General features: G+C 42.7%; 1 protein-coding gene across 2 annotated transcripts in view; it reads left to right on the forward strand.

Moving 5' to 3' along the window:
• WNT6 (Wnt family member 6) overlaps positions 1 to 12926 on the forward strand; it is a 53410-nt gene extending 40484 nt beyond the window's left edge. For both annotated transcript variants that reach the window (XM_067460652.1, XM_060773245.2), the window contains exons 3-4: positions 8050 to 8351; positions 11871 to 12926. In XM_067460652.1, coding sequence (XP_067316753.1) covers positions 8050 to 8351; positions 11871 to 12332 — 764 coding nt within the window. In that variant the 3' untranslated portion in view covers positions 12333 to 12926. The remainder of the gene's footprint in view (positions 1 to 8049; positions 8352 to 11870) is intronic.
• The last annotated feature ends 13320 nt before the right edge of the window (positions 12927 to 26246 follow it).

Raw genomic sequence — 26246 nt, forward strand, 5'->3', positions numbered from 1 at the left:
ACTTCTTGTTCGAATACCTTCTTGAACAGCCAAGTTTTTAATTTTCTGTGGAAGACCATCAGGGAAGGTGCCAGTCTGATGTCCACGGGAAGGGTGTTCCACAGCCGAGGAGCCACCACCGAGAAGGCCCTATCTCTCGTCCCCTCCAGCCGTGCCTGTGAGGCAGGCGGGATCAAGAGCAGGGCCTCCCCGGAAGATCTCAAAGTCCTGGTGGGCTCATAGGCCGAGATGCGGTCAGTTAGGTATCTTGGGCCGGAACCGTTTAGGGCTTTATAGGCCAACGCCAGCACCTTGAATTGAGCCCGGTAGCAAATCGGCAGCCAGTGGAGCTGGTACAACAAGGGGGTTGTGTGCTCCCTGCATTCCGCTCCTGTTAGTATCATGGCTGCCACCCGTTGGACTAGTTGAAGCTTCCGGGCCGTCTTCAAGGGCAACCCCACGTAGAGAGCGTTGCAGTAGTCTAAACGGGATGTAACCATAGCGTGGACTACCGCGGCCAAGTCAGACTTCCCGAGGTACAGGCGCAGCTGGCACACGAGCCTAAGCTGTGCAAATGCTCCCCTGGTCACCGCCGAGACCTGGGGCTCCAGGCTCAGCGATGAATCTAGGATCACACCCAAGCTGCGAACCTGCGAACAATAACAGGAAAGATCCCTTTTAGGATATTAATGCATTAAATGAATATTGGTGTGAAAAAATTTATTTCTCCTTCTCCATACTATCTCTTTAGTGTGTTGTATCAGAACTTTTGGACACCTACATGGAGGTGTCAAATCTCATAATGTTCCAAGAACTGCAGATGTTTCCATTGTCATCCCATGATTTGCTAAAATGGCCAAGTAATGCCATCTTTCAATATTTCCGAGTGGGTGTTTTTGGCCTTCAAATAACAGGTTCAAAAGGGCCAGGCAGGTGGAAGAACCAAGAACTTTCTCCTTCCTTGTCAGCTATCCCACCAATAAGAGGAATCCAAACATAGTGAAACAGGCAAAAGTGATAGTCCAGTTGCAAGTGAGCCCCTGTAGTACATGCTGGTTTTATTCTTCAACATTAACATGACTATGTTAATAATTACATCCATGGGTGGGTAAACACCTTAGCAGAAACAGAGTAAAGGGACATGGGGCAACATGGGTTGCTGTCGGTTTTCCAGGTTGTATGGCCATGTTGCAGAGGCATTCTCTCCTGACATTTCACCCACATCTATGGCAGGCATCCTCAGGGGTTGTGAGGTGTGTTGGAAACTAAACAAGTGGGGTTTATATATCTGTGGAATGTCCAGAGTGGGAGAAAGAACTCTTGTCTGCTTGAGGCAAGTGTGAATGCTGCAATTGGCCAAGGCCACAATTGCCTCAAGCAGGCAAGAGTTATTTCTCCCACCCTGGACATTCCACAGATATATGAATCTCATTTGCCTAGTTTCCAACAGACCTCACAACCTCTGAGGAGCCTGTCTTAGATGTGGGTGAAATGTCAGGAGATAATGCTTCTGGAACATGGCCATACAGCCTGGAAAACTCTATGCAGATGACGTCCAAATCTGTCACTCCTTCTCACCTGTCACCAAGGAGGCTGTCCAGACCTTGAACCGGTGTTTAGCCGCTGTATCGGACTGGATGAGAGCTAACAAATTGAAATTGAATCCAGACAAGACAGAGGTCCTACTGGTCAGTCGGAAGGCCGAACAGGGTATAGGGTTACAGCCTGTGTTAGACGGGGTTACACTCCCCCTGAAGACGCAGGTTCGCAGCTTGGGAGTGATCCTGGACTCACCGCTGAGCCTGGAACCCCAGGTCTCAGCGGTGGCCGGGAGAGCTTTCGCACAATTAAAACTTGTGCGCCAGCTGCGCCCGTACCTTGGGAAGTCGGATCTGGCCACGGTGGTCCACGCTCTCGTCACATCCCGGCTGGATTACTGCAACGCACTCTACGTGGGGTTGCCTTTAAAGACTGCTCGGAAACTACAACTAGTCCAGCGAGAAGCAGCCAGGTTGCTCACCGGAGCGATGTACAGGGAGCACACCACCCCCCTGTTGCGTCAGCTCCACTGGCTGCCAATCCAATTCCGAGCAGAATTTAAAGTGCTGGTCTTGACCTATAAAACCCTATACGGCTCCGGCCCAGTGTATTTGTCCGAACGGATCTCCCTCTACATCCCACCTCGAAGTTTAAGATCTTCTGGGGAGGCCCTGCTCTCGACCCCGCCAGTCTCTCAAGCGAGGCTGGCGGGGACGAGGAGCAGGGCCTTCTCAGTGGCGGCCCCCCGCCTATGGAACTCACTCCCCGGGGAGATTAGATCGGCGACCTCCCTCCTAGCATTTAGGAAAAGACTAAAGACCTGGATGTGGGACCAAGCTTTTGGTCACTCTGATAATTAACTTAAGGACCTGGAAATAGACAAAGACAAACGGAGTGGAACGGACTTATGGACTCTGATATATGGACCCTGACATGAGATTGTTTTAGGTTTTTAGGATTTTACTATGTACTGATGTTTTAATTTAAGTGTTGAATTGTTATTTTTGTATTACTTGTTGTGTGTTCGGGCATCTAATTGTGCCCTCCCCTGTAAGCCGCCCTGAGTCCCCCCCGGGGTGAGAAGGGCGGGGTATAAGTGAATGAAATAAATAAATAAATAAAACTGACATACTCTCAGCAATCTAGTGATTCCAGCCATGAAGGCCTTTGACAATACACTAAAGATATAGTATGGAAAAGGAGAAATGAAAGGCCCTTCCACATTACACAGTTATAGCACTAGTATTCCACTTCAACTACCATGGCTTCATCCTATGGAAATCCTGGGGTTTAATTAAGGAGAGATATTTGATCCACTTCAAGAAAGATTCGGAATTGTTTTTCACTTTTTCACAATAGTGGGAAAAATGTCAGTTGTAGGATTTATGGATTAGATAAGTAGAAGTGTGGTTATTTATATAGCACTAGAAAAATAAGGGGGGGGGGAATCAGCAGACAGTGACTTGTTTCTGCATTTTTGTGTTTGCTAGTTAGTACAGTTAGTTTACCTATGCTAATGTAGGCAAGTGTATTGAGGTGTTAATTTTTATTTGGTTCTGTTGTAGCTAGTTAATTTTAGGAAGATACATTATCAAAATCTGCTTCTTTTTGTATTTTCATTGTTCTTTTGCAAGGTTTTCTTGTTTTCTGAATAAAAATAGGGTTGTTTTTTTTTAAAGGAATCCTGGGGTTTGTAGTTTGGAGAGGCACCCAGCTTTCTGTCTGAGAATTTTAAATGCCTCTCCCTAAACTACTGCTTCTTAAAAAGTAGGTAGGGCCCAGCCCCATATTGATTTGTTTACTGATAACCCATATTGATTTACGGATTTATTTTCAGTAAGTCATGGAATCATAGAGTTGGTAGAGGCCTTGTGAGCCATCCAGTCCAACCCCCTGCCAAGAAGAAGGAAAATCACATTCAAAGCACCCCGACAGATGGCCATGCAGCCTCTGGTTAAAAGTCTCTAAAGAAGGAGCCTCCATCACACTCCGGGGCAGAGAGTTCCACTGCTGAACAACTCTCACAGTTAGGAAGTTCAGGTGGAATCTCTTTTGCTGTAGTATGAAGCCATTGTTCTGCGACCTAGTCTCCAGGACAGTAGAAAACAAGCTCGCCCCCTCCTCTTTAGGACTTCCCCTCATGTATTTATACATGTTTGGTTTTTACATCCATTTTATATACCTTTATACCTGGGGTCACATAAATATTTCTCTGGGAAAAAAGGGTTGTGAGTGGAGAAAGTTGAAGAAGCCCTGCTCTAAAGCACAAATCTCAGAATCCCTTGGGATGGAACCATGGCAGTTAAAGTGGAGTCTTAGGCTGGATCTACACTGCCCTATATCCCAGGTTGTGATCCTAGATTATCAACTTTTCCCAGATTATCTTGCAGTGGACCAATAGAGGAAGAAACATGACAGACTTTATATTTCTAGGTGCAAAGATTACTGCAGACGCAGATTGCAGCCAGGAAATCAGAAGATGTTTACTTCTTGGGAGGAGAGCAATGACCAATCTCGATAAAATAGTAGAGCGTAGAGACATCACATCGGCAATGAAGAACCTCATAGTTAAAGCCATGGTATTTCCCATAGTAACCTATGTATGCGAGAGCTGGACCATAAGGAAGGCTGAGCGAAGGAAGAGAGATGATTTTGCAGTATGGTGTTGGAGGAAAATTCTGAGAGTGCCTTGGACCGCAAGAGGATCCAACCACTTCAGGAAATAAAATTTGCCTGCTCACTGGAGGGAAAGATATTAGAGGCAAAGATGAAGTATTTTAGCCACATAATCAGAAGTCAAGAAAGCTTGGAAAAGAGAATGATGCTGGGGGAAATGGAAGGAAAAAGGAAGAGGGGCTGACCAAGGGCAAGATGGATGGATGACTTGATTTTGAAGGAGCTGGGGGTGGCCATGGCCGACAGGCAGCTCTGGCATGGGCTTGGTCCGTGAGGTCACCAAGAGTTGGAAGTGACTGAATGAATAAACAACAATAACAAAGAAAGTTGAGACTCATACAAGGGTTGATTAAAAAGTAATGCCTCCACCTTTGTAACTCCTCAACAGATGGCAGTACAGGTATGCAGCAGGTACTGGCTTGTTCAGTAGACTCTCCTCTACAGTTCCATTTTGGCAGGAAACCTTAGCATTGAACGGTTGTGTTGTTAAAGTGTGAAGTATGGAACACTGCGCAGACAGTCAGTCAATGCAACTTAAGCAATGTGCAGTCATTGAATTCTTGACAGCAGGTGTCACCTCAATGTCTTTAAACTCACTCGCCCAATGACGTACAGTATTCACATCAACACAATCACTATAAACAGCTTGCATTCTCTGATGAATCTCCTTTGGGGTGACACCTTCTGCTGTCAAGAATTCAATGACTGCACGTTGCTTAGGTCGCACTGACTGACTGTCTGCGCAGGGTTCCATACTTCGCACTTTAACAACACAACTGTTCAATGCTAAGGCTTCCCACCATAATGGAACTGTAGAGGAGAGTCTACTGAACAAGCCAGTACCTGCCGCATTATGAAGGTGGAAGCATTACTTTTCATTCAACCCTTGTATAATCTAGTTCAAAACAGATAAACTGGAATCAGAACCTGGGATACAGGGCAGTGAAGATCCAGCCAAAGTGATCTCCTTCTGTAGTGTGCACAGAAGAGCTTCACAGGGGGCGTGGAGAGCAACATGCCCAGCACATTCGTGCACTACTGGGAAACCATAGCCTGGCGAAGTCTAGGAAAGTGAGGGCTTGGGATTGCAACTCCCAGAACCCACAGCCAGCTTCCCCGATTTTTCTCAGGAAGGTAAAGAAGGGAGATGCCCGTTTGTTTTTTCAGCAGTGGCTGAAGAAGCGCAGGGCGAGTGTTGGCAAAGTGTTGAAGAAAGCAAGGAGGCTGAGGGAGGGAGGGAGGGAGGGAGGGAAGGAGAGACGGAGCCCTGGGTGGGTGCGGCAGGAGAAGAGAGCGAGAGCGAGAGAGAGAGAGAGACGGAGAGAGGGAGAATGGAGAATCCCCCTTTGGCAGTGGCAGGTCCCAGCACGGCCAGGGATGCCTGGAACTCGTGTCCCGCGGCGGAGGGGAGACTGGCGCCCCGCCGTCAAGAAGCATCCAGATTATCAAGAAAGCAGGCAGGCAAGCGGGGAGGGAAGGAAGGGGCATTCCAGCCTGGAGTTGCCCTCCTAGATGTGGCTGACTTTGGAAGGCAGGCAAAGGGCAGAGGGGCTTTGTCATATTTAATTCTGCAGTGTAGTGACACCTTGATGTCAGCAGTGCCATTCCCATCTCGACCCCTCCGCACGGCTGGGAGCATCCAGTGATCTTCTTTCTTTAAAGCGTAATATTTTAGCTCAGGGATCCTCAAACTTTTTAAACAGAGGGCCAGGTCACAGTCCCTCAAACTGTTGGAAGGCTGGATTATAATTAAAAAAAAAATAAACAAACATGAATGAATTCTTATGCACACTGCACATAACTTATTTGTAGTGCAAAAAACACTTAAAAACAATACAATAATTAAAAGGAAGAATCATAGAATCAAATCATAGAATCAAAGAGTTGGAAGAGACCTCATGGGCCATCCAGTCCAACCCCCTGCCAAGAAGCAGGAATATTGCATTCAAATCACCCCTGACAAATGGCCATCCAGCCTCTGCTTAAAAGCTTCCAAAGAAGGAGCCTCCACCACACTCCGGGGCAGAGAGTTCCACTGCTGAACGGCTCCCACAGTCAGGAAGTTCTTCCTAATGTTCAGATGGAATCTCCTCTCTTGTAGTTTGAAGCCATTGTTCTGTGTCCTAGTCTCCAAGGAAGCAGAAAACAAGCTTGCTCCCTCCTCCCTGTGGCTTCCTCTCACATATTTATACATGGTTATCATATCTCCTCTCAGCCTTCTCTTCTTCAGGCTAAACATGCCCAGTTCCCTAAGCCGCTCCTCATAGGGCTTGTTCTCCAGACCCTTGATCATTTTAGTTGCCCTCCTCTGGACACATTCCCATTGGCTTTTTTTGCCGCCACATCACATTGTTGGCTCATGTTTAACTTGTTGTCCACGAGGACTCCAAGATCTTTTTCACACGTACTGCTCTCGAGCCAGGCGTCACCCATTCTGTATCTTTGCATTTCATTTTTTCTGCCAAAGTGGAGTATCTTGCATTTGTCACTGTTGAACTTCATTTTGTTAGTTTTGGCCCATCTCTCTAATCTGTCAAGATCGTTTTGAATTCTGCAATTCAGAACAATTTTAACAAATACAAACTTATCAGTATTTCAGTGGGAAGTGTGGGCCTGCTTTTGGCTGATGAGACAGGATTGTTGTTGTTGTTTGCGTTCAAGTAATTTCAGACTTAGGTTGACCCTGAGCGAGGGCCAGGTAAATGACCTTGGAGGGCCGTATTTGGCCCCCAGGCCTTAATTTGAGGACCCCTGCTTTAGCTCATCACACTAGAGAAAAAATCCACTTTAAATTTATTTATTATTTATTTATTTACGACATTTATATGCCACCCTTCTCACCCCAAAGGGGACTCAGAGCGCCTTACAAGATATAGATACATACAATATATTATATTATTAGCATAGTACAATGTCAGTATTATATATTACTATATTGTACTATACCATTATGTTGTAATATGATTAGTAATATTACATGTAATATAAACTATATCATTATAATATCATATTATTATTATTATTATTAGTAGTAGTATATTGTATTACATTATAATATTATAAATATTATCTGTATATACAATATATTATATTATTAGCATAGCACAGGAGACAAGGTGGGACTGTCCCCTGGACCCCTCTCTCTTTAAATCCGGATTCTGCCTCCTGCAGAATTCTAGGGTGTGTAGTTTAGGGAGGAGCCTTTAAAAGCTTCACTAAACTACAAACCCAAGAATTCTGCAGGAGACAGAAATCAAATTTAAGGTGGATTTTTTTCCTCTAGTGTGTAAGACTACAATGCAAAACTCCAAATAAATGGGTGAAGTCAAGGCTGGAGGACTGAGCCTCCTTTCCATCAGCACAGATCTGCAGAGGGAGGAGGGGGTTCAAGAGATTCCTACATTTAGAGTACATCTATACATAAACAAATGTAATTAGAAACCACATTAACTACCATACCTCAATGCTCCAACATCATGGGAGCTGTAGTTTTCACAAGGGCTTTAGCTGTCTCTGCCCAGGAGTGCTGGTGCCTCGCCAAGCTACAACTCCAAGGATTGCCCAGCATTGAGCTATGGCAGATAAAGTGGCATCAAATTGTGTTAATTCCACAATTTAGATGCACCCTAAGCTATAGAAAAAAGATGGCGTTTTCTCCTGCCCACTCTCATCTGTTACAAAATCTTAAATGGAGGAGGCAGAAAATATTGAGCAGGTGCAATCCACATGGAAATACAGTAAGAGAAATCTCCCAAGCCATGGTATGGCCTTTCTTATTGCTTATCAAATGTAGTTTGGTGGTTGTTGAAAAACCCATTTCAGCCTCTAACTTTCTCTGTCTCATATCCCACACAGATATCCGTGAGACAGCCTTTGTCTATGCCATTACAGCGGCTGGTGTGAGCCATGCGGTGACCCAGGCCTGCAGTATGGGCGAGCTGCTGCAGTGCGGCTGCGAGGCAACCAGGAGCCGAGGCCCTCCTCTCCCCCCTGCCCTGACAGGCTCAGAAGGCTCTGCTTGGGAGTGGGGTGGCTGTGGGGATGATGTTGACTTTGGCTACGAGAAGTCCCGCCAGTTCATGGATGCTAAGCGCAAACGTGGCAAGAGTGACATCCGAACCCTTATAGACCTGCACAACAATGAAGCAGGACGTCTGGTAAGGTAGACTCCCAGCTCCTTCCTGTTTGAGTATCAGAAATCCTTTCCCCACAGACAATCCTCCCTGTTTTTAATGGATAAGGCAGTGTGGTGTAATAGTTTGAGCATTGGACGATGTCTCAGGAGCCCAGACTTTGAAGCCCCACTCAGCCATGGAAACCTACTGGGTGATCTTGGGCAAGTCACATGCAGTTTCATAGAAACAAAAGGCTGGAAAAGACTAAAAAGGCCACCTAGTCCAATCTCCTACTATGCAAGAAAATTCACAGGCAATGTATTTCATTGTTGAACAGCTCTTACCATCAGGAAGCTTTTCATAATGTTTAGGTGGAATCTCTTTTCCTGTAGCTTAAAGGCAAAGGCACCCCCGCCTCCCAAATCTAACTAAAAGAACTCAATGATAGGTTCACCTGAGGGTCACCATAAATCAGAAATAACTTAAGGGCAGGCAATCAATTCCTTTAGCGCAGTGGTTCCCAGCCTGTGAGCTGCAGCCCACCGGTGGGCCATGAGACCTAAAATAAGGTCCATGACTCTAGATTATTAAATATGGTTTTTTGTGGGCAAGCAGATTGCAACTACTAGATGGCATACGTTCTGTATCAGAAACTAGAGCTGATGTGGTCTTTCCAATGCAATTTGGTCTATCCAATTCACCCCAAATAACCAAACCGAATCTAAAGTTGACCAAAAACTGGTTTATAACCCTTTTGGTACTAATGTTGGAGAGTGGTCTCTGGTCAAAGTGGTCTCTGGTCAAAGTGGTCTCTGGTCAAAGTGGTCCCTGGTTAAAGTGGTCCCTCGTCAAAGTGGTCCCTGGTCAAGTGGTCCCTAGTCAAAAACAGGTTGAGAACCACTGCTTTAGCATGTTGTCGAAGGCTTTCATGGCCAGAATCACTGGGTTGCTTTGAGTTTTGTGGACTATAAGGACATGTTCCAGAAGAATTCTCTGGCAGGCATCCTCAGAAGTTGAGGTGTGGGTGAAACGCCAGGAGAGAATGCTTCTGGAACATGGCCATATAGCCCAGAAAACTCACAGCAACCCAATTCCTGTAGCTTTTCTGGATTTTTATGTCCCAAACTTGCTTTGCTGCCTGCCACATTTTCTCTCACTTTTCACTGACAGCACCTTTCCAGACAACTTCATGTGCTCAAAGTAATGTCTCCAATGTAACCCACAGCTGATGTCCTGATTCTACTGCAATTCCTGGGCAAGGCATTACTACAAGCATTGAGTCCTCTAGGTTTTGTTGCACTGAAGTTGCCCTCAATGGTGAGGACTGGTGGGCATTACAGAATAACAGCACCTGGAGGGCCATCCATTTCTCATCCATCAACATCAGGAGCATTACCTGTAATTCAGGTGTAGGCACTTGTGTATGTTTTTGTATGCTAAGTGGACAGAACATGGTATCACAATTGCCATTGTACTTCCTCTTGTTCTTCAGCCAAACTCTTACAGTTGTCATTTTCTTGTTTAAGGTTGCATATGCCCATGTTTTTTTGCAAAAGTTTATTTGGCACATAAAGAGAACATCACTGCAAGGGCAATGAGTGGCAAAAGTAGGGCAGGAATGTCACTGCAACAATTTTGTTGCCATAATCTGACCTCACTTGCCCTCACCTTTGTGATCCAGGCAGCCAAATCTATCATCCCAATAACCTGTTGTATATGTCTTTGGCTATCTGTGAAATCATTTGACACGTGTTTTGAAAGATTGAGATATACTTCCCACCATACAATTCCAGCCTGGTGATATCATGTCTGCGCCACACATCAGAGTACAAACTGCCTTTTCAAACTGATTCCTCACCTTTATTTGGCACTCTGGTTTATATATGCAGCTTTCGTTCTTGCTTCTTCCTGCTTACAAGTTTGCATAAATCTAACTACCTTGTTCATCCATGGATGCCCCATATTCTTTTCATCCATAGGAACATTTCCCAGTTTGCTTGTATTGAAATTTCCCTGAATTTTGCTGCAGTCCTAAGGCAGCTTCTTGCTCCTGCCCCTGCCTGTCTTTTCCATACTCACAATCAAGCCTGGCACTCATCCTGAAGTTGCCACCAAAAGGTATATTAGCTGCCAGAACAGGAAGATTCCATGATTGTCAGCAGAGCAAGCACTTCCATTCCATCAATAGATAATTGTGCAGATAAGTTAATACAGCCGGAAGGGATAATAAGTGTATGAACTGATGCCCAAAATAGGCAGATCTATGAGATTACGTGCATAAAGAATTTGTGTGATGCAGTAACTGAGAGTGGGAGGATGACTCTCTGGGGAGATTTAGTTAATTGGCCTATATGTAAGTATACTGTTGCAATATGCAAATCATAACATTGTTTTATATTTCTGCATTAAGCATTTGAAATATAATAAATATGAAGCATCATCTACTATTCTGCAACATAAATGCTATATTTTATTGCTATTCCCCATGCTCCCATCTCTTCAGATCTTGAAAGCAATAAATTAATGGCAGGTTTATTCCAAAAGAGGTTAAGAGTTATTGGGTCCAGGCTACATGACAGAATATGATATCTCAGAGAGGATTTTGGGTGGGGAGTGGACAACAGTTTATAGATTTGCATGGTTATGGCATATTTTTCATTCCTCATATATGAACTCCTTCATCACCTGATTTCAGAAGCAACACACACGCACACATTTTTGGAACATTAATTCCCCACATATTGCCCTGCAGGTTAGATTTATGTAATTTCTCTCATAGGTTGCCTGGCTGGCATTTTACTCTAAGGCTTCAAAACACAGATGGAATTGATACTAAAAAAAAAAAAATTCAGCTCAAGAGGCCAAGGAATAAAAATGCACTATAAAAGGTAGCCTTTCCTTTAATCAAACACAGTCAAGATTGCAATATTATAATCTATTTATAGAATATCAAAGCATATTCATAGTTGTCTTTTTTCTTCAAATCAAAACTAAGGATTGAAAAAAAACGCATATCATGATTAAGATTTAGTATGACCAAGATAAAATTCCTTTGGGAGAAGGAATTGTCCTGAAGGGCTGCCAGTTGGCTATCATAGTCTAAGGCCATAAATGCCAGAAGTTTTAGCTGGGAATCCATTTAAATGTATTTCTTTAGAGTTCCCCTTGGTTCTTTGTACACATCCAGTGCAAGTGTGTGCGTGCACTGTTATATAGTTAATATTTTCTTGTGAGTTTCCCATAAGCAACTGAATAGCTCTACTGTAAACAAAATGCTCCACTGGATCCACCTTTGATCTGATCCCATCAGTGTAGCTCATTTTGTGCTCTTATAAATATTTCCTTGCCATACTTAGATAAGTCTTGGTAGTGGTGACAAATAGTGACCAGATCTTGTCACTCTTTGGAGCAGGATGCCTCCAAACTTTCTCTTTTAGGCTTTTTTGGCATTTTCCTCTCACTTCTTGATTGCATTGAATGTTTTAATGATCTCCTTATAGCAGAGTGTTATTAGAGATACAAATAGATTTCTCCAGTGGCTGTCTCTTTTCCTCTTTGCAGGCAGTGAAGGACCACATGCGGACAGAGTGCAAGTGTCATGGACTTTCAGGTTCCTGTGCCCTACGTACCTGCTGGAAAAAGATGCCCCCTTTCCGGGAGGTGGGAGACCGCTTGCTTGAACGTTTTAATGGGGCTTTCAAAGTAATGGGGGGTAATGATGGCAAAACACTCATTCCTGTGGGCCGGAACATCAAGCCACCAGACCGACAGGACCTCATCTACTCTGCCGACTCACCTGATTTCTGTGTTGCTAACCGCAAGACAGGTTCATTGGGCACACGTGGGCGGGTATGTAACAGCACTGCCCTGGACATGAGTGGATGTGACTTGCTGTGTTGTGGACGTGGTCACCGGGATGAGACACTGCTGCTGGAAGAGAACTGCCTTTGCCGTTTTCACTGGTGCTGTGTGGTGCAATGCCGGAAGTGCACAGTGCGCAAAGAGCTCAGCCTGTGCATTTGAAGAACCAAAGGGAGGACACTAGACATGGATGGCACAGGTTGCACAGAAGAAGAATGTACTCCACCAGCCACAAATCCCAGAAATAGCAAATGTCATCGAGCCCTGATGGGGATGAGCGGAATAAAACTGGCCTAGCTTGGAGCCACAGAGCAGCCAGGAAGAAATCCCAGGAACAGATCCTAGATGCAGGCCAACTTGGAACCACAGAAAAGATTGTATCCAAGTTCTTGGGGTCCAGCACAGTCCCCAGCACTTGATTATAGCCCCTCATCAGTGCCAAGCTATGGGACCCCAAAGGCCCCCACACACCCTGTTTGCTTACCTTGACATGAACTCCTGAAAAGAAAAATGATAATTGTGTTACCTGATATTCTCTCACAGCCAGCTCATGCAGCTTGGCTCTATGTAGGTTTCTCTGCCCTTGGGTCACGCACAGATTGCCTGGAGGGGTGTGTTGAGCCTCATGTATTAATGGACCTTTACTATGTCTGAGAGAAGAGCTGAGATTTCCAGACTAGTCACTCCTATGGTTGCCTTGCTTCCCATCAACTTGGGCTGCCGTTTCTCTCTACATTAATAAAGTTATTTAAACTAGCAGCGCCTCTTTTCCAATGTTGAAAAATGAAGTGTTAAGTGCATTAAATAAACATTAGTAACTTAATTACTCACTGAGTGATATAAAGGTGGGGTTTTCCTACCATTATAGGTTCTTTAGAAAATCATGGGAGCATGTCCTAAAGTGTGAGGAAATTATCTGTGTTAGAGACTAAGATAGCAGTGTTTATTGCAAACAGAAATTAACTCCTATGGAGCTACAGGCACAGGGGTTGAATGGTGATGTATTTAGTGTCAAGAAGGGCTGGATAGAGCTTGGGATAATTTACTCTCCGTGGTAAGTTTTGTACAAAGCTTGGGAAGGTTATTTCTTTAAGATTCAAGTGGCCAAGATGATTGGGAGCTATAGTCCAAAAAGTGTGTTTGTTTTATTTACCTTTAAATTCATATCAGAAAAATCAGGTAAGTTTGATTCCTTAACATTAGCACAGCAAAAAAGGAGCAAATACCTGAATGTATGCATTTTCTCTTCTTAGGCTCAGTTCAACACAATGTATTTGAGTAGTTATAGTCAACTCACAGTAAGATGTGAAAAGACTCTAGAGCAGGCATGGGCAAACCTCAGCCATCCAGGTGTTTTGAACTCCAAATATTCCTAACAGCATCAGGCCCCTTCCTTTCCCTCCTCAGTTACTTAAGCAGTTGAGGGAAAAATGAAAGGGTCTGAGGCTGTTAGGAATTGTGGGAGTTGGAGTCCAAAACAGCTGGTGGGCTAAGGTTTGTCCATGCCTGCTGTAGAGGTTGCTGCTTGCAATGAAAATGCATTGCATAACTATTTCATCTTTTCTTGTTGCTCTGATTGAAGAAAGACACCTGAAAAAAGGAGGAAAAACGGGGAAATTACCAACAGAAGGCAACATTATTTAGACATATTATTTCAGAGAAAAAGTTTCATCTGGAAGCATCTCCATAGGGGAAATATGCCCAAATGCATAAGCAAATGTTAAACCCCTTTTTTTCCCAGCTCCAGCAGACCTCACCTCTGAGGAAGCTTGCCATAGATGCAGGCGAAACGTCAGGAGAAATGCCTCTAGAACATGGCCATATAGCCCGAAAAAACCCACAAGAACTGAGTGATTCCAGCCATGAAAGCCTTCGACAATACAAATGTTAAACTGTCTTCCATCAGTTTCCTTCTAAGAATGTCAGCATGGGGTCATATCTTCTTGAATATTCTTTCCCATGCCCTTTTAATCATTTTCCTGATATGAATAAATTAATGTCAGGCCTTTGATTCTCATTCTGTTTCATCTTACTCTTTGCACAGAATTTGCTCCTCATCAGCAGAGGGCGCCAGGGACTTTATATAACTTTGCACATAGCTGAGAAGAGCTCAAATTGAGTAGCTCAGCCAGTGACATTTCTATGGCATTCTTCATCACAAATGTTCTACATTGTTCCTTGTTGCAAAAATCTGGCAAACGCCTGCACTTGAAAGTCTTTAATATTGCTTTTGATGAAATCAGCAGAGCTTTTTTTGTTGCTCTTGGATGCCTGGACTGTGATCTATCCACTAAAGAGCTCTCCATGTATGTAGTTAAATCTTACAAAAACTCTCTTGCACTTCTGATAAACTCTACTTCTTCAAGCATCCTTTTTGTGTTTTTGTAATCTTACATAGTCCCTGGTCATTGAGAATGGTCATACCTGTGTCATTTCCATGGGTTCAGTTTGCTAAGAAGACCCAAGGGTATTTGCCAATTTTTGTTTAGAGAGCCTTATACTGTGGGGTGAGTAAAAATTACAGAATCTGAATCTAAGCGCCTATGAAACCCTATGCACTTTAAGTGCAATGCACCACAGGCTTCAAAAGACATTTATTTATACATATTGGTTTGTCCAGTAACCTCTGAGCTTTTCAGTAACAACAGGTAACAACAGTGTATTGGTGGTGCAGTTGAGTATCCCTTATCTGAAATGTTTTGGGACCACATCTTTTGGATCTTCCATTACAAAAAAACAAACCCAAATTGTAATACTGATACACACATACACATACACACACACACACACACACACACACACACACACACACATACATATAATGAGATATGATATCTTGGATATGGGACCCTAGATGAAACACAAAATTCATTTAAATTTCATATATACCTTCTATATGTCGCAGCTGGGGTTCCAAACATTCAACCCCTTCTGCGGAAGTTGTGCCCTTCGTCCAAGGAGGAAAAACCCAACAAAAACAAGCTGTCTTTTAGCAAAGAAATATTTATATGAAGGTATTCACAAATAAAGCAGTGTCCTTAGAATATTAAGCTGCTTCCACATGATGGCTTGTAAACACAAAGTCCTTATCTCCAGATAAGATGCCACAGTCTTGTTCTTCAGATGTTGTAGCAATAATACACCTCCAGCAGCTCCAGCCTTGGGCTCCAAACTCTCTCACCAATCTTCAACCTTTCTCCAACCTATTTCTAGCCTCGAGTAACACAATGTACTTAGTCTCTATTAGTAGTACTTCAACTTCCACAAGTGGCTTGATTGTTGCTGGCCATACAATGATTGGACATGATTCTTACAATCACTTACCCATTTTTCATTTTGGAAATGACCTAGACAATATAAAACTCTGACACTATACACAACGTGAAGGCAATTTTATACAGTTTAAAAAATAATAGTTTGTGTATCCTGAAGCATCAAAAAGCAAAGTTATTATACTATGAGTTGTTGTAGGTTTTTTGGGGCTATATGACCATGGTCTAGAGGCATTTTCTCCTGACATTTCACCTGCATCTATGGCAAGCATCCTCACTACCTCTGAGGATGCTTACCATAGATTCAGGCGAAACGTCAGGAGAAAATGCCTCTAGACCATGGCCATATAGCCCGAAAAAACCTGCAACAACCCAGTGATTCCGGCCATGAATGCCTTCGACAATACACTATTATACTATCTTAGCCACCCATATGTACAATTTTGGATTTGCGAGTCTTTTGGATTTTGGAATTCCAAATAAGGGATGCTTAAGTTGTATTTCCAAAATAACCCTCAAAATGTCTTCATTCTTGAATGACTATTGATTGTATCATGGGAGACTGTGACTTTCTTCATGTGAGATTCACAGTTACACATGACTGCACTGGTGCAATTGCACATAAATATGTACATGCCTGCAGGCACACATGCTTAGCCCTCTACTTGTCCTCGGTTGCTTCTTGCGTGCTATAGCTGGGTTGCACAGAGGGGACAGCTCAGTGTACCATAACGAGGATAGGAATTCCTGATTTTCCCAAAGTGAAGCCATGTGTCAGGCTCACCACAACACAGGCAGATAATGAGAGGTTTCTTCTTCTCATGGTGGGTGCAGCAGAAGGGGGTTCCTCTGGGCTTTGCTGCCCCAATCATGACTGGAGGGGTCACTGAAGGTCATGCTGGAGCTCCCCTGCCATCATCTTCACCCAGTTTAGATTGTGGCTTTCAGGCCACTCCCTAACACTGGGTAGGGGGGGTTACGCATAGAGATAGGCAGCTGGCTTTGGGATTTGGGGAATACATCTCTGCCCACATCTGTAAGTTAACCTGCTCCAAGACACTCCCAATATGGTCGCTCCAAGAATGGACATTTTTCCCTGCCAGTGCCAGTGAAGTCAGGGAGCATCAGCAATATGACAAGTGATGTGTACCCTGTTAGGAAGTTAAGTAATTATAACTCAAGCACATTGGAGGAAAGGGGAAATTGGGATAGAGAGAGTACAGAAGGATATCTGTGAAGTAAAAAATGAAAGGAGCTTTGGTTTCCTGTGAGTTTTCCAGGCTGTCTGGCCGTGTTCCAGAAGCATTCTCTTCTAATGTTTCACCCACATCTATGGCAGGCATCCTCAGAGGTTGTGAGATCTATTAGAAACTAAGCAAGTGAGGTTTATATATCTATTGAATGTCCAGGTTGGGAGAAAGAACTCTTGTCTGCCTGAAGAAACTGTTGCAATGGGCATCTTGACTAGCATTTAATAACTTTGCAGCTTCAAAACTTGGCTGGTTGCTGCCTGGGAGGATCCTTTGTTGGGAGGTGTTAACTGGCCCTGATTGAATCTTGTCTGATTGATTCTGTGAAACTGCAAGACTATTAAATGCTAATCAAGGTGACCAATTGCACCATTCACACTTGCCTCAAACAGACAAGAGTTCTTTCTCCCACCTTGGACATTCCACAGATATATAAACCCCACTTGCCTTATTTCTAACAAACCTCACAACCTTTGAGATTGCCTGCCATAGATGTGGGTGAAACATCAGGACAGAATGCTTCTGGAACATGGCCATACAGCCTGGAAAATTTACAGCAACCTAGTGATTCCAGCCATGAAAGCCTTCAACAACACAAAGTGTATTTGGCTTACTTTTTGCAAATTGGTCTCCACTTCTGGATGAAAATATTTTTTCTATTTGTAGCACATGGACTAGGGAGCTATAGCAATCTCATCTGTTGTGTAACAACATGATTACCAAATAAGGAAACAACTACATTAACATAACTACTGGTGAATAAGAATGAATTCTTGGGTAGCTATCAGTAGAATTTAGAAACAAATTCAACTAGCATAATTAAATGAAATTAAAAGGCCGCCACAATAACAATACAGGGTGTATCCCAGATATTTCTCATGTTCTTTCCAGTTGTATACTGGATTAAAATAAACCAACCTGGGGATCTGGTATTGGGAGCTGATGAGCTGACTAAAAATATTATAGGACAAATGAAATGTGTATGGACCTCCTAAATAAAACTGGAGAGAATAGAGAGAATCTGAAACTTTCTGGGATTTTTAATCAACCTAGAGATTACTGTAAACAGTTTGGGACTACTTACTGGTCTCATGACTGGGAACGTGTACACCGTGACACTGTGCCTGGATATAACATTGAGGCTTTCAAGGCATGGAAAGATCAAAGAGCCAAACAATTGACCCTGGCCTTCTGCAGCTGCCCACCCCTGATTTACATAGTAGTTATAGCCAACTGTATGTCCAAAATATATGATGACATAATTGTGATCTACAGAATCCCCGCATTGTGGACAACTTGCCTAAGGCCATTCAGTGAAATCTGAGGCAGGGGCTTACGAGCATTTAGTTTTGTCTTTTTGCTATTGGATCTGGAAGTAGAGTGGCTCCTTCTTTTCCGATATCACTTATCTTTCCAAGCCGCAGACAGGAGTGCCAGAGTTATAACATTATTTTTGCCACCTTGGTTACCAATGTATTTGTTCTTCTAACCACAGGTAATTACAAACACAAAACAACACATAAAACAAAACTAATGGAAATACACAGAAACCACGAATTCAACAGACTGGGGTATCATATATCAATGAGACTACGCAGATAAAACAATTTTATGTATGATGCATATTTATTTTGGTCTTTCAGTAATTTTTTAATGTCAATCATGGGATTTCACAAGGTATGAATTGAACATTTCAAAACAGAATAAAAAATAAGCTTACTTACACTGACACAGATTAAGAATAAAGGGCATTTTCTGAAAATCCAGAAGGGGCAAAGGCTCTAAAGAAGAAAAATCTGGAAAAAGATGGTTTCAAAACATGAGACTATGGCACTATGGGAAATATTTTGACCAAATTTTGCCATATCCCTATTCAAACTTTTTTGCCGAAGTAAGTATACAAATTTAGGCTATAATATTGATCTAAATGTTCAAATTGCTGCATTTGGTTCATATTTGTATGTGTAGCAGAAAGTGTATTTCAGGGAGTAATGACTCCTTCATAAGGCAGGACTTACCATAAGTCAACACAAAATGAGGGCTTTAGGAGCACATGCCAGATTATATGTTGGCGTCTATTCCACCTTTTACGTGAGCTAGTGGAGTGCCTGAAGAGAGACCTTAAAAGGTTATTTTAAGGAATTTCAAAGATGCCCGCTTGACCACTTATCTTGACTTCATGTCAGGGCTGAGAGGTCATCTGTTCTGTGAATATTTTGGGTGCTGGATAAATTAAGTTTCCACCTCTGCCCCAGGTAAAGCTTGCTATTGCTTAAGGTTCTCTAAACTTTGCCTTTAATAACTGCAATCGGAGATAGCCAGGAGCACTTTTCTTGATATAGTATCTCCAAATATATAGAAGGTTGACCTGTTCAATGACATGTCCAGTAATAATCCATCTGGCCTGGAGGTGTGAGCAGGAGGTATCCATGCAATGCTATAATATTTGGTTTGGAAAGATTGGCAGTTGTTCTTTGTGACAAAACATTCAAATTCACTCTTCAGTCTTGTTAAATCTATCCATATGCTGTCTCAAAATACTGTATATCCTTCAGTTCCCATCCTAAATGCTTGTTCGGTGCAGATGCATGCAACTTTTCTTCAAAATAGTAATATTTTGACCACCAGGGAAAACATCAACAGATGACAAAGGAACAGCAGGTACTTACACTTAAAACATTCCTCTTCTGTGAGCTTTACTTTTCCAATCTGTTGCTTTTGGCAGTGATGTTTATCTGCAAGGGTGGGCAAGATATGTTCCTAATAATAATAATAATAATAATAATAATAATTTTGTTTTTATACCCCACCAACCATCTCCCCAAGGGGACTTGAGGCGGCTTACAAGGGACAAGCCCAAAAATTACAGTTAAAAACACAAACAATATAAAATATAAAAACAATCACAATCACAAAATAACATCAAAACAATATGGCTGAGAAAAAGAACATAGCTGAGGTTCTGGTTCAATGAGTGCAATACATCCTGAAGGGAGTGCAAGGAAAGTGCAACGATCAAATAGACAGGGCTGGGAAAACTGTTCCTTGGGGTTGATTTTGACCCTCCATGTTCGATTATGCTATTGTTACTATATGGGAGATACTGAAAGCAAGATTGCTACTGGTGTGGTGAATACCTCAGCCCAAAAGGCTGAACTGATTTCCTTTACAAGAGCCTTCATCTTATCCAAAGACAGACAGTTAATATCTATATCAATTCGAAGTATGCATTCGGAGTGCATCAATATTATGGAGCTCTCTGGAAAGAACAGGGCTCACGTCATGTAGCAGGCAATGCTATCAACCATACACCAGATTTTGGAGGTTCTATAAGCTGCTAAACTTCCTAAACAGATAGCAGTTGTCCATAGCAAAGGGAGACTGAAGCATCCTCAAAGAAATTAAGTGGGCAGATCAAGAAGTGAATGCATTTGCTGTGAAGATTCTCATGAAAAAGGCAGTTAAAGAAGTCACAATTGGGTATAAAGTGGAAATTATATGAAGACCTCAGTCAGGTGGATAAAAAGAAAGAATGAACAAGGCCTTAAAGAGACAATTAATGTATATCTGCTAAAAAGTCCAGCTCAAGTGGCTAGAACAGGCATGGGCAAACTTCGGCCCTCCAGGTGTTTTGGACTTCAGCTCCCACAATTCCTAACAGCCAGTAGGCTGTTAGGAATTGTGGGAGTTGAAGTCCAAAACACCTAGAGGGCCAAAGTTTACCAATGCCTGGGCTAGAAGCACTTCAAGTTGCCCTACTTCATATACATATTGCTCCATGGATGAGTTGGGGGGTTAGTCCATTTGAAAATATGTATGGGAGACCACAATTGGCTAATCTGATATTGATACCTAGTAGTCAGTTACAAATGTTGAATTATCAATTTGTGAAAAATTATTTGCTGTTGCTTTCTGGTGTTTTGTCATCTCTTCACAGGTAGATGCAGAGCCATCAGCCACTTCAGTTCAATTGATCAGTTCATCAGTTCATGACGTTTTTCCAGCCCTTGACCCACCTGGACTTCATAGATTGCCATTTTCTTTCCCCGCATGTATCCAAAGCCTGGAGTGAATGCCTTCTTTTGAAATTTATTTATTTATTTTATTTGCCATATTTATACCTTGCTTTTCTCTACCCCAACAGGGGGACTCAAGGCAGCTTACAATGGCACATACACAGTGCCTCAAAACAACAAATTCACCTTAAAATAGTTTAAAATTACAACATATTAGACATGATTCAAATACATCCAAAGTTAAAGCATCCAGAAGGAGCAATTTGCCTTTTGCACAGGTTGCAAAGGCTGCCCGCACTATTTAATATTTTTAAATGCTGGCCAGAACCCTGTATGACTTTTTGCTCAACATACATTTTCATGCACTTAATTAAAAAACAGAAATGCTAAGAGATTTGGTTACTGAATTGCAAAGATGTTTATCAGGACACATTGGGGACCATAGCACATAGGTCCATTTACAAGCACACAACAAGCACATTACAAGCACACATTCTTTTTTTCAAAACAGAAATGGACTTCCAGCCAAATCCAGGGGTTTTTTGTTTGGGGTTTATTTTTTGGCAGTCTGCAGCCCAGGAGGACCCTAGGGACAGAAAAATGTCTCCTGGACGCACAACAGTTGCCCACTCCTTATTTAAGGTGATCTGTATCTGGAGCAGTCCCTCTTGACTGCAGAGGGTTCATGATTTGGTTGTGTGTCAGGAGTAACTTGAGAAACTGCAAGTCACTTCTGGTGTGAGAGAATTGGCTGGCTGCCAGGACATTGCCCAGAAGATGCCCGGATGTTTTACTATCCTGAAGGAGGCTTCTCTCATTTCCCTGCATGATAAGCTGGAGCTGACAGATGGGAGCTCCCTCGATTCAAACCACCAACCTTTCGGTCAGCAGTCCTGCCAGCACAAGGTTTTAACCAATTTCACCACCAGGGGCTCCTTGTAGAATTAATGCATTCTACAACGCCAGCTTAAAGGGAATGATGCTAGGGAAGCTGACTTGTTGTTAGAGTGACTGTGAAGTCAGTTCTTTGGCTCTGCTTAACAGGAGCAGGAAGGGGATATCTTCACTTGGAACCAATTATCTCATTAAGGCTTGGAGACAGATCAAAGCACTTCCCTTCATATTTGACTGGATATTGACGTGTGTGTTCAGGATCCACACAAACATCTGCTCTTTTCAAAGCAGCTGTTGTGGTCGCCCACTGACAGGATGGGCTGTAGGTCTGACCAGGCAGTGTGTTCTTCAGTTGGGCCAAACTGCAATGCAGCACAGAGGTTTCCAGCATTGGAGATTGTGGGGCAGCAGTGGGGATGGCTTCAACATTGGGTTGGGGATCATAAAGTGGCCATCCTCAGGGAACAGCGCACAGAAGCAATAAATTGCCATGTTCCCCACTTTCTGGAACATCTCTGCTGTTGGTTCTCTGCCTCCTTCATTGTGCCCCTAACTTGTCCCCCTTGCCCTCTTCCCTCTGCAATGCCGTCTTCTTCTGCTCTTTGCACTCTGTTACTATATCTCCTACCCCTTTGTTCCATCACATTTTTCTACTTGTATTTTTGGTTCACTGACTGCCTACCATCCTCTAGCTCAGGTATGCCCAAACTTTGGCTTTCCTGCTGTTTTGGGCTTCAACTCCCATAATTCCGGAATTGTGGAAGTTGAAGTCCAAAACACTTGGAGGTCTGAAGTTTGCCTGTGCCTGCTCTAGCTTCTTGCCACTGTACCCCTCACTATACTTGCCTTTCCTGGTACCTCTACATACTCCCTCTTCCCTCCTCCTTACTCTCTTGCCCTTAACATGCCTCATTTTACCCTTCCACTCTTCCAGTGCTCCAGCTCTGGCTTTTTAAATGCTGTCACTCATACTTACTCTTCCTTGCCTTCAGTTCTCTCTTCTGGCTTCGAAATGTATCCCTTTCTCTCCCATCTCACATCCACTCTGGCCTCACCTTGTTGCCTTGTAATGTGCCCTAATGCACCATGTGCAACATGTTGTTTCTGTTGTTTTAAAATGAACATGAAGAATCTGGAAACAGTAAGGTTATACTGCACTATGACAGCATGTTGATACCACTTTAACCAGTGTGGTTCTCGCCTAAGGAGTTCTGGGACTTGTAGTTTTCTGAAGCCCTTACAATTCTCTGCCAAAAAATTGATGGATAAGTTACAGGATTCCAAATACTCCTTTATTTATTTATTTATTTATTTATTTATTTACTTATTTACTTACTTACATACTTACTATATTTACATCCCACCCTTCTCACCCCAAAGGGGACTCAAAGCGGCTCACAAGTAGGCAACAATCTGATGCCTCATAAACATATATACAAACAAAATAAACATCTCCATTAAAATCCAACATTAAAAACATCTCAACATTAAAACCAATGATTAAAACCATGTAATCCAAAATCATAGACTGAGGCCGTTCCAGTTGTCATTGCGCAATTCCGTATTTACTTATTTTTTTCTGAAAGTCAGGAGGGAGGAGACCGATCTGATTTCACTAGGGAGCAAGAGCCACAGTTGAGGGCCCTGTCTTTCGTTCCCACCAACCGTGCCTACAAAGAAGGTAGGACTGAGAGCAGGGCCTCCCCAGCAGATCTTAACCCCAACAACAAAACCCAGGATTCCGTATGATGAAGCCACTGCACTTACAGTGATATCAAAATACTATAATGATGCAGTATAGATTAACAATGGGTCACATGTCTGGAATCTGGAGAAAACCCCACCAAATCTGGAAAGGAACCGAAGAGGTTGAACCCCAGTGCTCAGTCTGTAGTATTCCTGAGGAAACAACCATTATTGTCTGTGACACTGGAGTGCTGGCCTTCGCTAGGCCCTGCCCCTGACCAGAGCCTTAATGTGGGTTGATTTTCATTGAATTAACTCAAAACCTTCCCATTCACCGCACTGTTCGTTGTTTATTCTGCCCACCCCAATCTTCATGTTCAGGTCTCTGATTAGAAAGTCTCTCTCTGGAGTCTGGGGAGACAATTCAGTGTTTAACAGTTGTCATGCTGTTAAATAGGCCCCCTTTATTGTTTATAAGCTATTTTATTTTATCAGAGATCTCTAGACCACTAAAAGAATTAAAGGGATCTTATAGTAAATCCACATCACTCTGAACTGTTGCCCTCTAGGTATAATAGAGTTGAGAGTGAGCAGAAGATACACTTCTATCATTTGACATGGAACTCACTTTTGCTTAGATATTCTTAGGTGTATCTTTAAGCTAAAAGATGGCTCCCATCTCACCTTGATCCATAATCTCAAGGGAGGAGGTAAGCTTACCTGATGGAAAGTCCATGCAGATGGCTAAATAACTTGATTAGCCAGCTCTTTAGCTATATATATTATGAAAGGTCCCTGTAAATATGTTAGGAAAAAAGAAAATTGTAGTTTAATATCTTTTTTTCTTAAAGCAACAAAAAAGAGGATTAATGCCACTCATGAAGGATAAGTCTATCAGAAGCTATTAGATGTTACAATGTTTAGTCAGCTCCTTGCCCCAGAGAAGCACCAAAAAGAAAAACACTGGAAAAGTCTTCCTTTCTTATCCTCCCTCTGGACTTTCCATAGGCATCTAGCTGGTTGCTGTGAGAAAGAGGAGGGACAACTGGATGGACTTTTGCAATAGTCTACTGGTAAAATTGATATTATCTGCACTAAGGAATACTAGACTTCTAACACTGCAGGTTAGGAGAGCTCACCAGAGACTCCTAAGTACTTCACCAAAGCAGAAATTCCAGGATTCTTTAAGATGGAGCCATGACACACAAAGTGGTGTCAACTGCTACAATTGTGGATTCCAATTCTGGAGAACTGTGGCTGTGGGCTGTAGAGCAGCTGGTTGAGAGTCAGCTGCATTAAAATCACTACTGACTGAAAGGTCATGAGTTCAAAGCCAGCCCAGGTCAGAGTAAGCTCTCAACCATTTGTCTAGCTTGCTGTCGACCTTTGAAGCCCAAAAAACAGTTGCATCTGTCAAGTAGGAAATTTAGGTATTGCTTTATGTAGGGAGGCTAATTTAACTAGTTTACAATGCCATAAAAATCTCCAGCAGCATGCAAAAGAATGAGGAAGTACTCCATTGGTGTTGCAAGTGGACGGTATAGCGACAGCTCCCCCAGTGGCCAGAATTCAAGCATACCCTCATGAAGCTGGAATGTTAAATAGCCTCTGTGTGTCTTTCTATATATGTTGTGTGTCTATGGCATTGAATGTTTGCCATGTATCTGTGCATTGTAATCACCCTCGGGGTGAGAAGGGTGGAATATAAATACTGTAAGTAAATAAATAAATAGCTAATAGAATATTCTCTGTTCCAGTTGCATGATAGCCAAACTAGTTTCCCATGTAAACAAGTTCAACATTTATCACCATTATTGCATGTCCAGACTGACATTCTCCCAGGTTTATTTTATTTTATTTTATTTATATCCTGCCTATTTTATTTATATCCTCCATGTTGTCATATATGAAGGTGGTTAGACTGATAGAAAGCAACTATGAGTCAACAGACTGGTATAGCAGCTAAAAAAGCCAAACTGATTCTAAATTGGAATATAGTGTCAATAGGAATATAGTGTCTAGATCACGAGAAGCAATAGTATTACTGTATTCTGCTTTGGTCAGACCATTCCCAGAATGTTGTTTCCAATTCTGAGCACCACAGTTCAAAAAAGGTATTAACAAACTAGAACATGTTGTTCGGGCATAGAATAATGCCACTCATGTAAGCTGCCCTGAACCCCCTTCAGGTGAGAAGGGCGGGGTATAAATGTCATAAACAAACAAATAAATAAATAAATAAATTTGTCCAGGGAAGGGCAACCAAAATGATCAAAGGTTTGGAAACTAAGCCCTATGAGAAGCAGTTTAGGGTATGTTTAGCTTGGGAGAGAGAAAGTTAAGATATGATTTAATAGCAATTAAATATTTGAGAAGATGTTGGACTGGATGGCCATGGCCCAGGTGGTCTCTTCCCAACCTATTGTTCTACAATTCTATGATATCATATTGAGAAGGGGACAAGCATGTTTTCTGCTGCTCCAGAGACAAGGACACAGAGCAATGGATTCAAATTACTGATAGATATTCCACCTAATCATTAGGAAGAGCTCCCTTAAGGAAAGAACTGTTAGACATGGAATGTGCTGTATCAGAGTGTAGTGGAATCTCCTCCTGAGGTTTTCAAGCAGAGGCTGGATGGCCATCTATTGGGAGAGATTTCATTGTGTGTTCTTACATGGCAGGAGATTGGACTGGATGGTCTTTGTGGGCTCTTCCAACTGTGTAAGTCTGTGAAATCACTCCCCTGAGGATCTTAAAATGTGGGTAGGCTTGTTTAGATTTAAGCTGTACCCAAAAGCCCACAATTAATTCATCCCTGAAAACCTCAAGGAAAAGAGATCCTGTAACTTCCTTGGACAAACGTTTAGCCAAAGTCTCCTGGAGTGCTCCACCTTCAGGAGAGGGCTGGTGAAAACTCTGCTGGGCAGGATTGCAAGCTTGTGGTTCTTCCCCAGC

The sequence above is a fragment of the Anolis sagrei genome, chromosome 1 (assembly GCF_037176765.1).
Source record: "Anolis sagrei isolate rAnoSag1 chromosome 1, rAnoSag1.mat, whole genome shotgun sequence".
NCBI lineage: Eukaryota > Metazoa > Chordata > Lepidosauria > Squamata > Dactyloidae > Anolis > Anolis sagrei.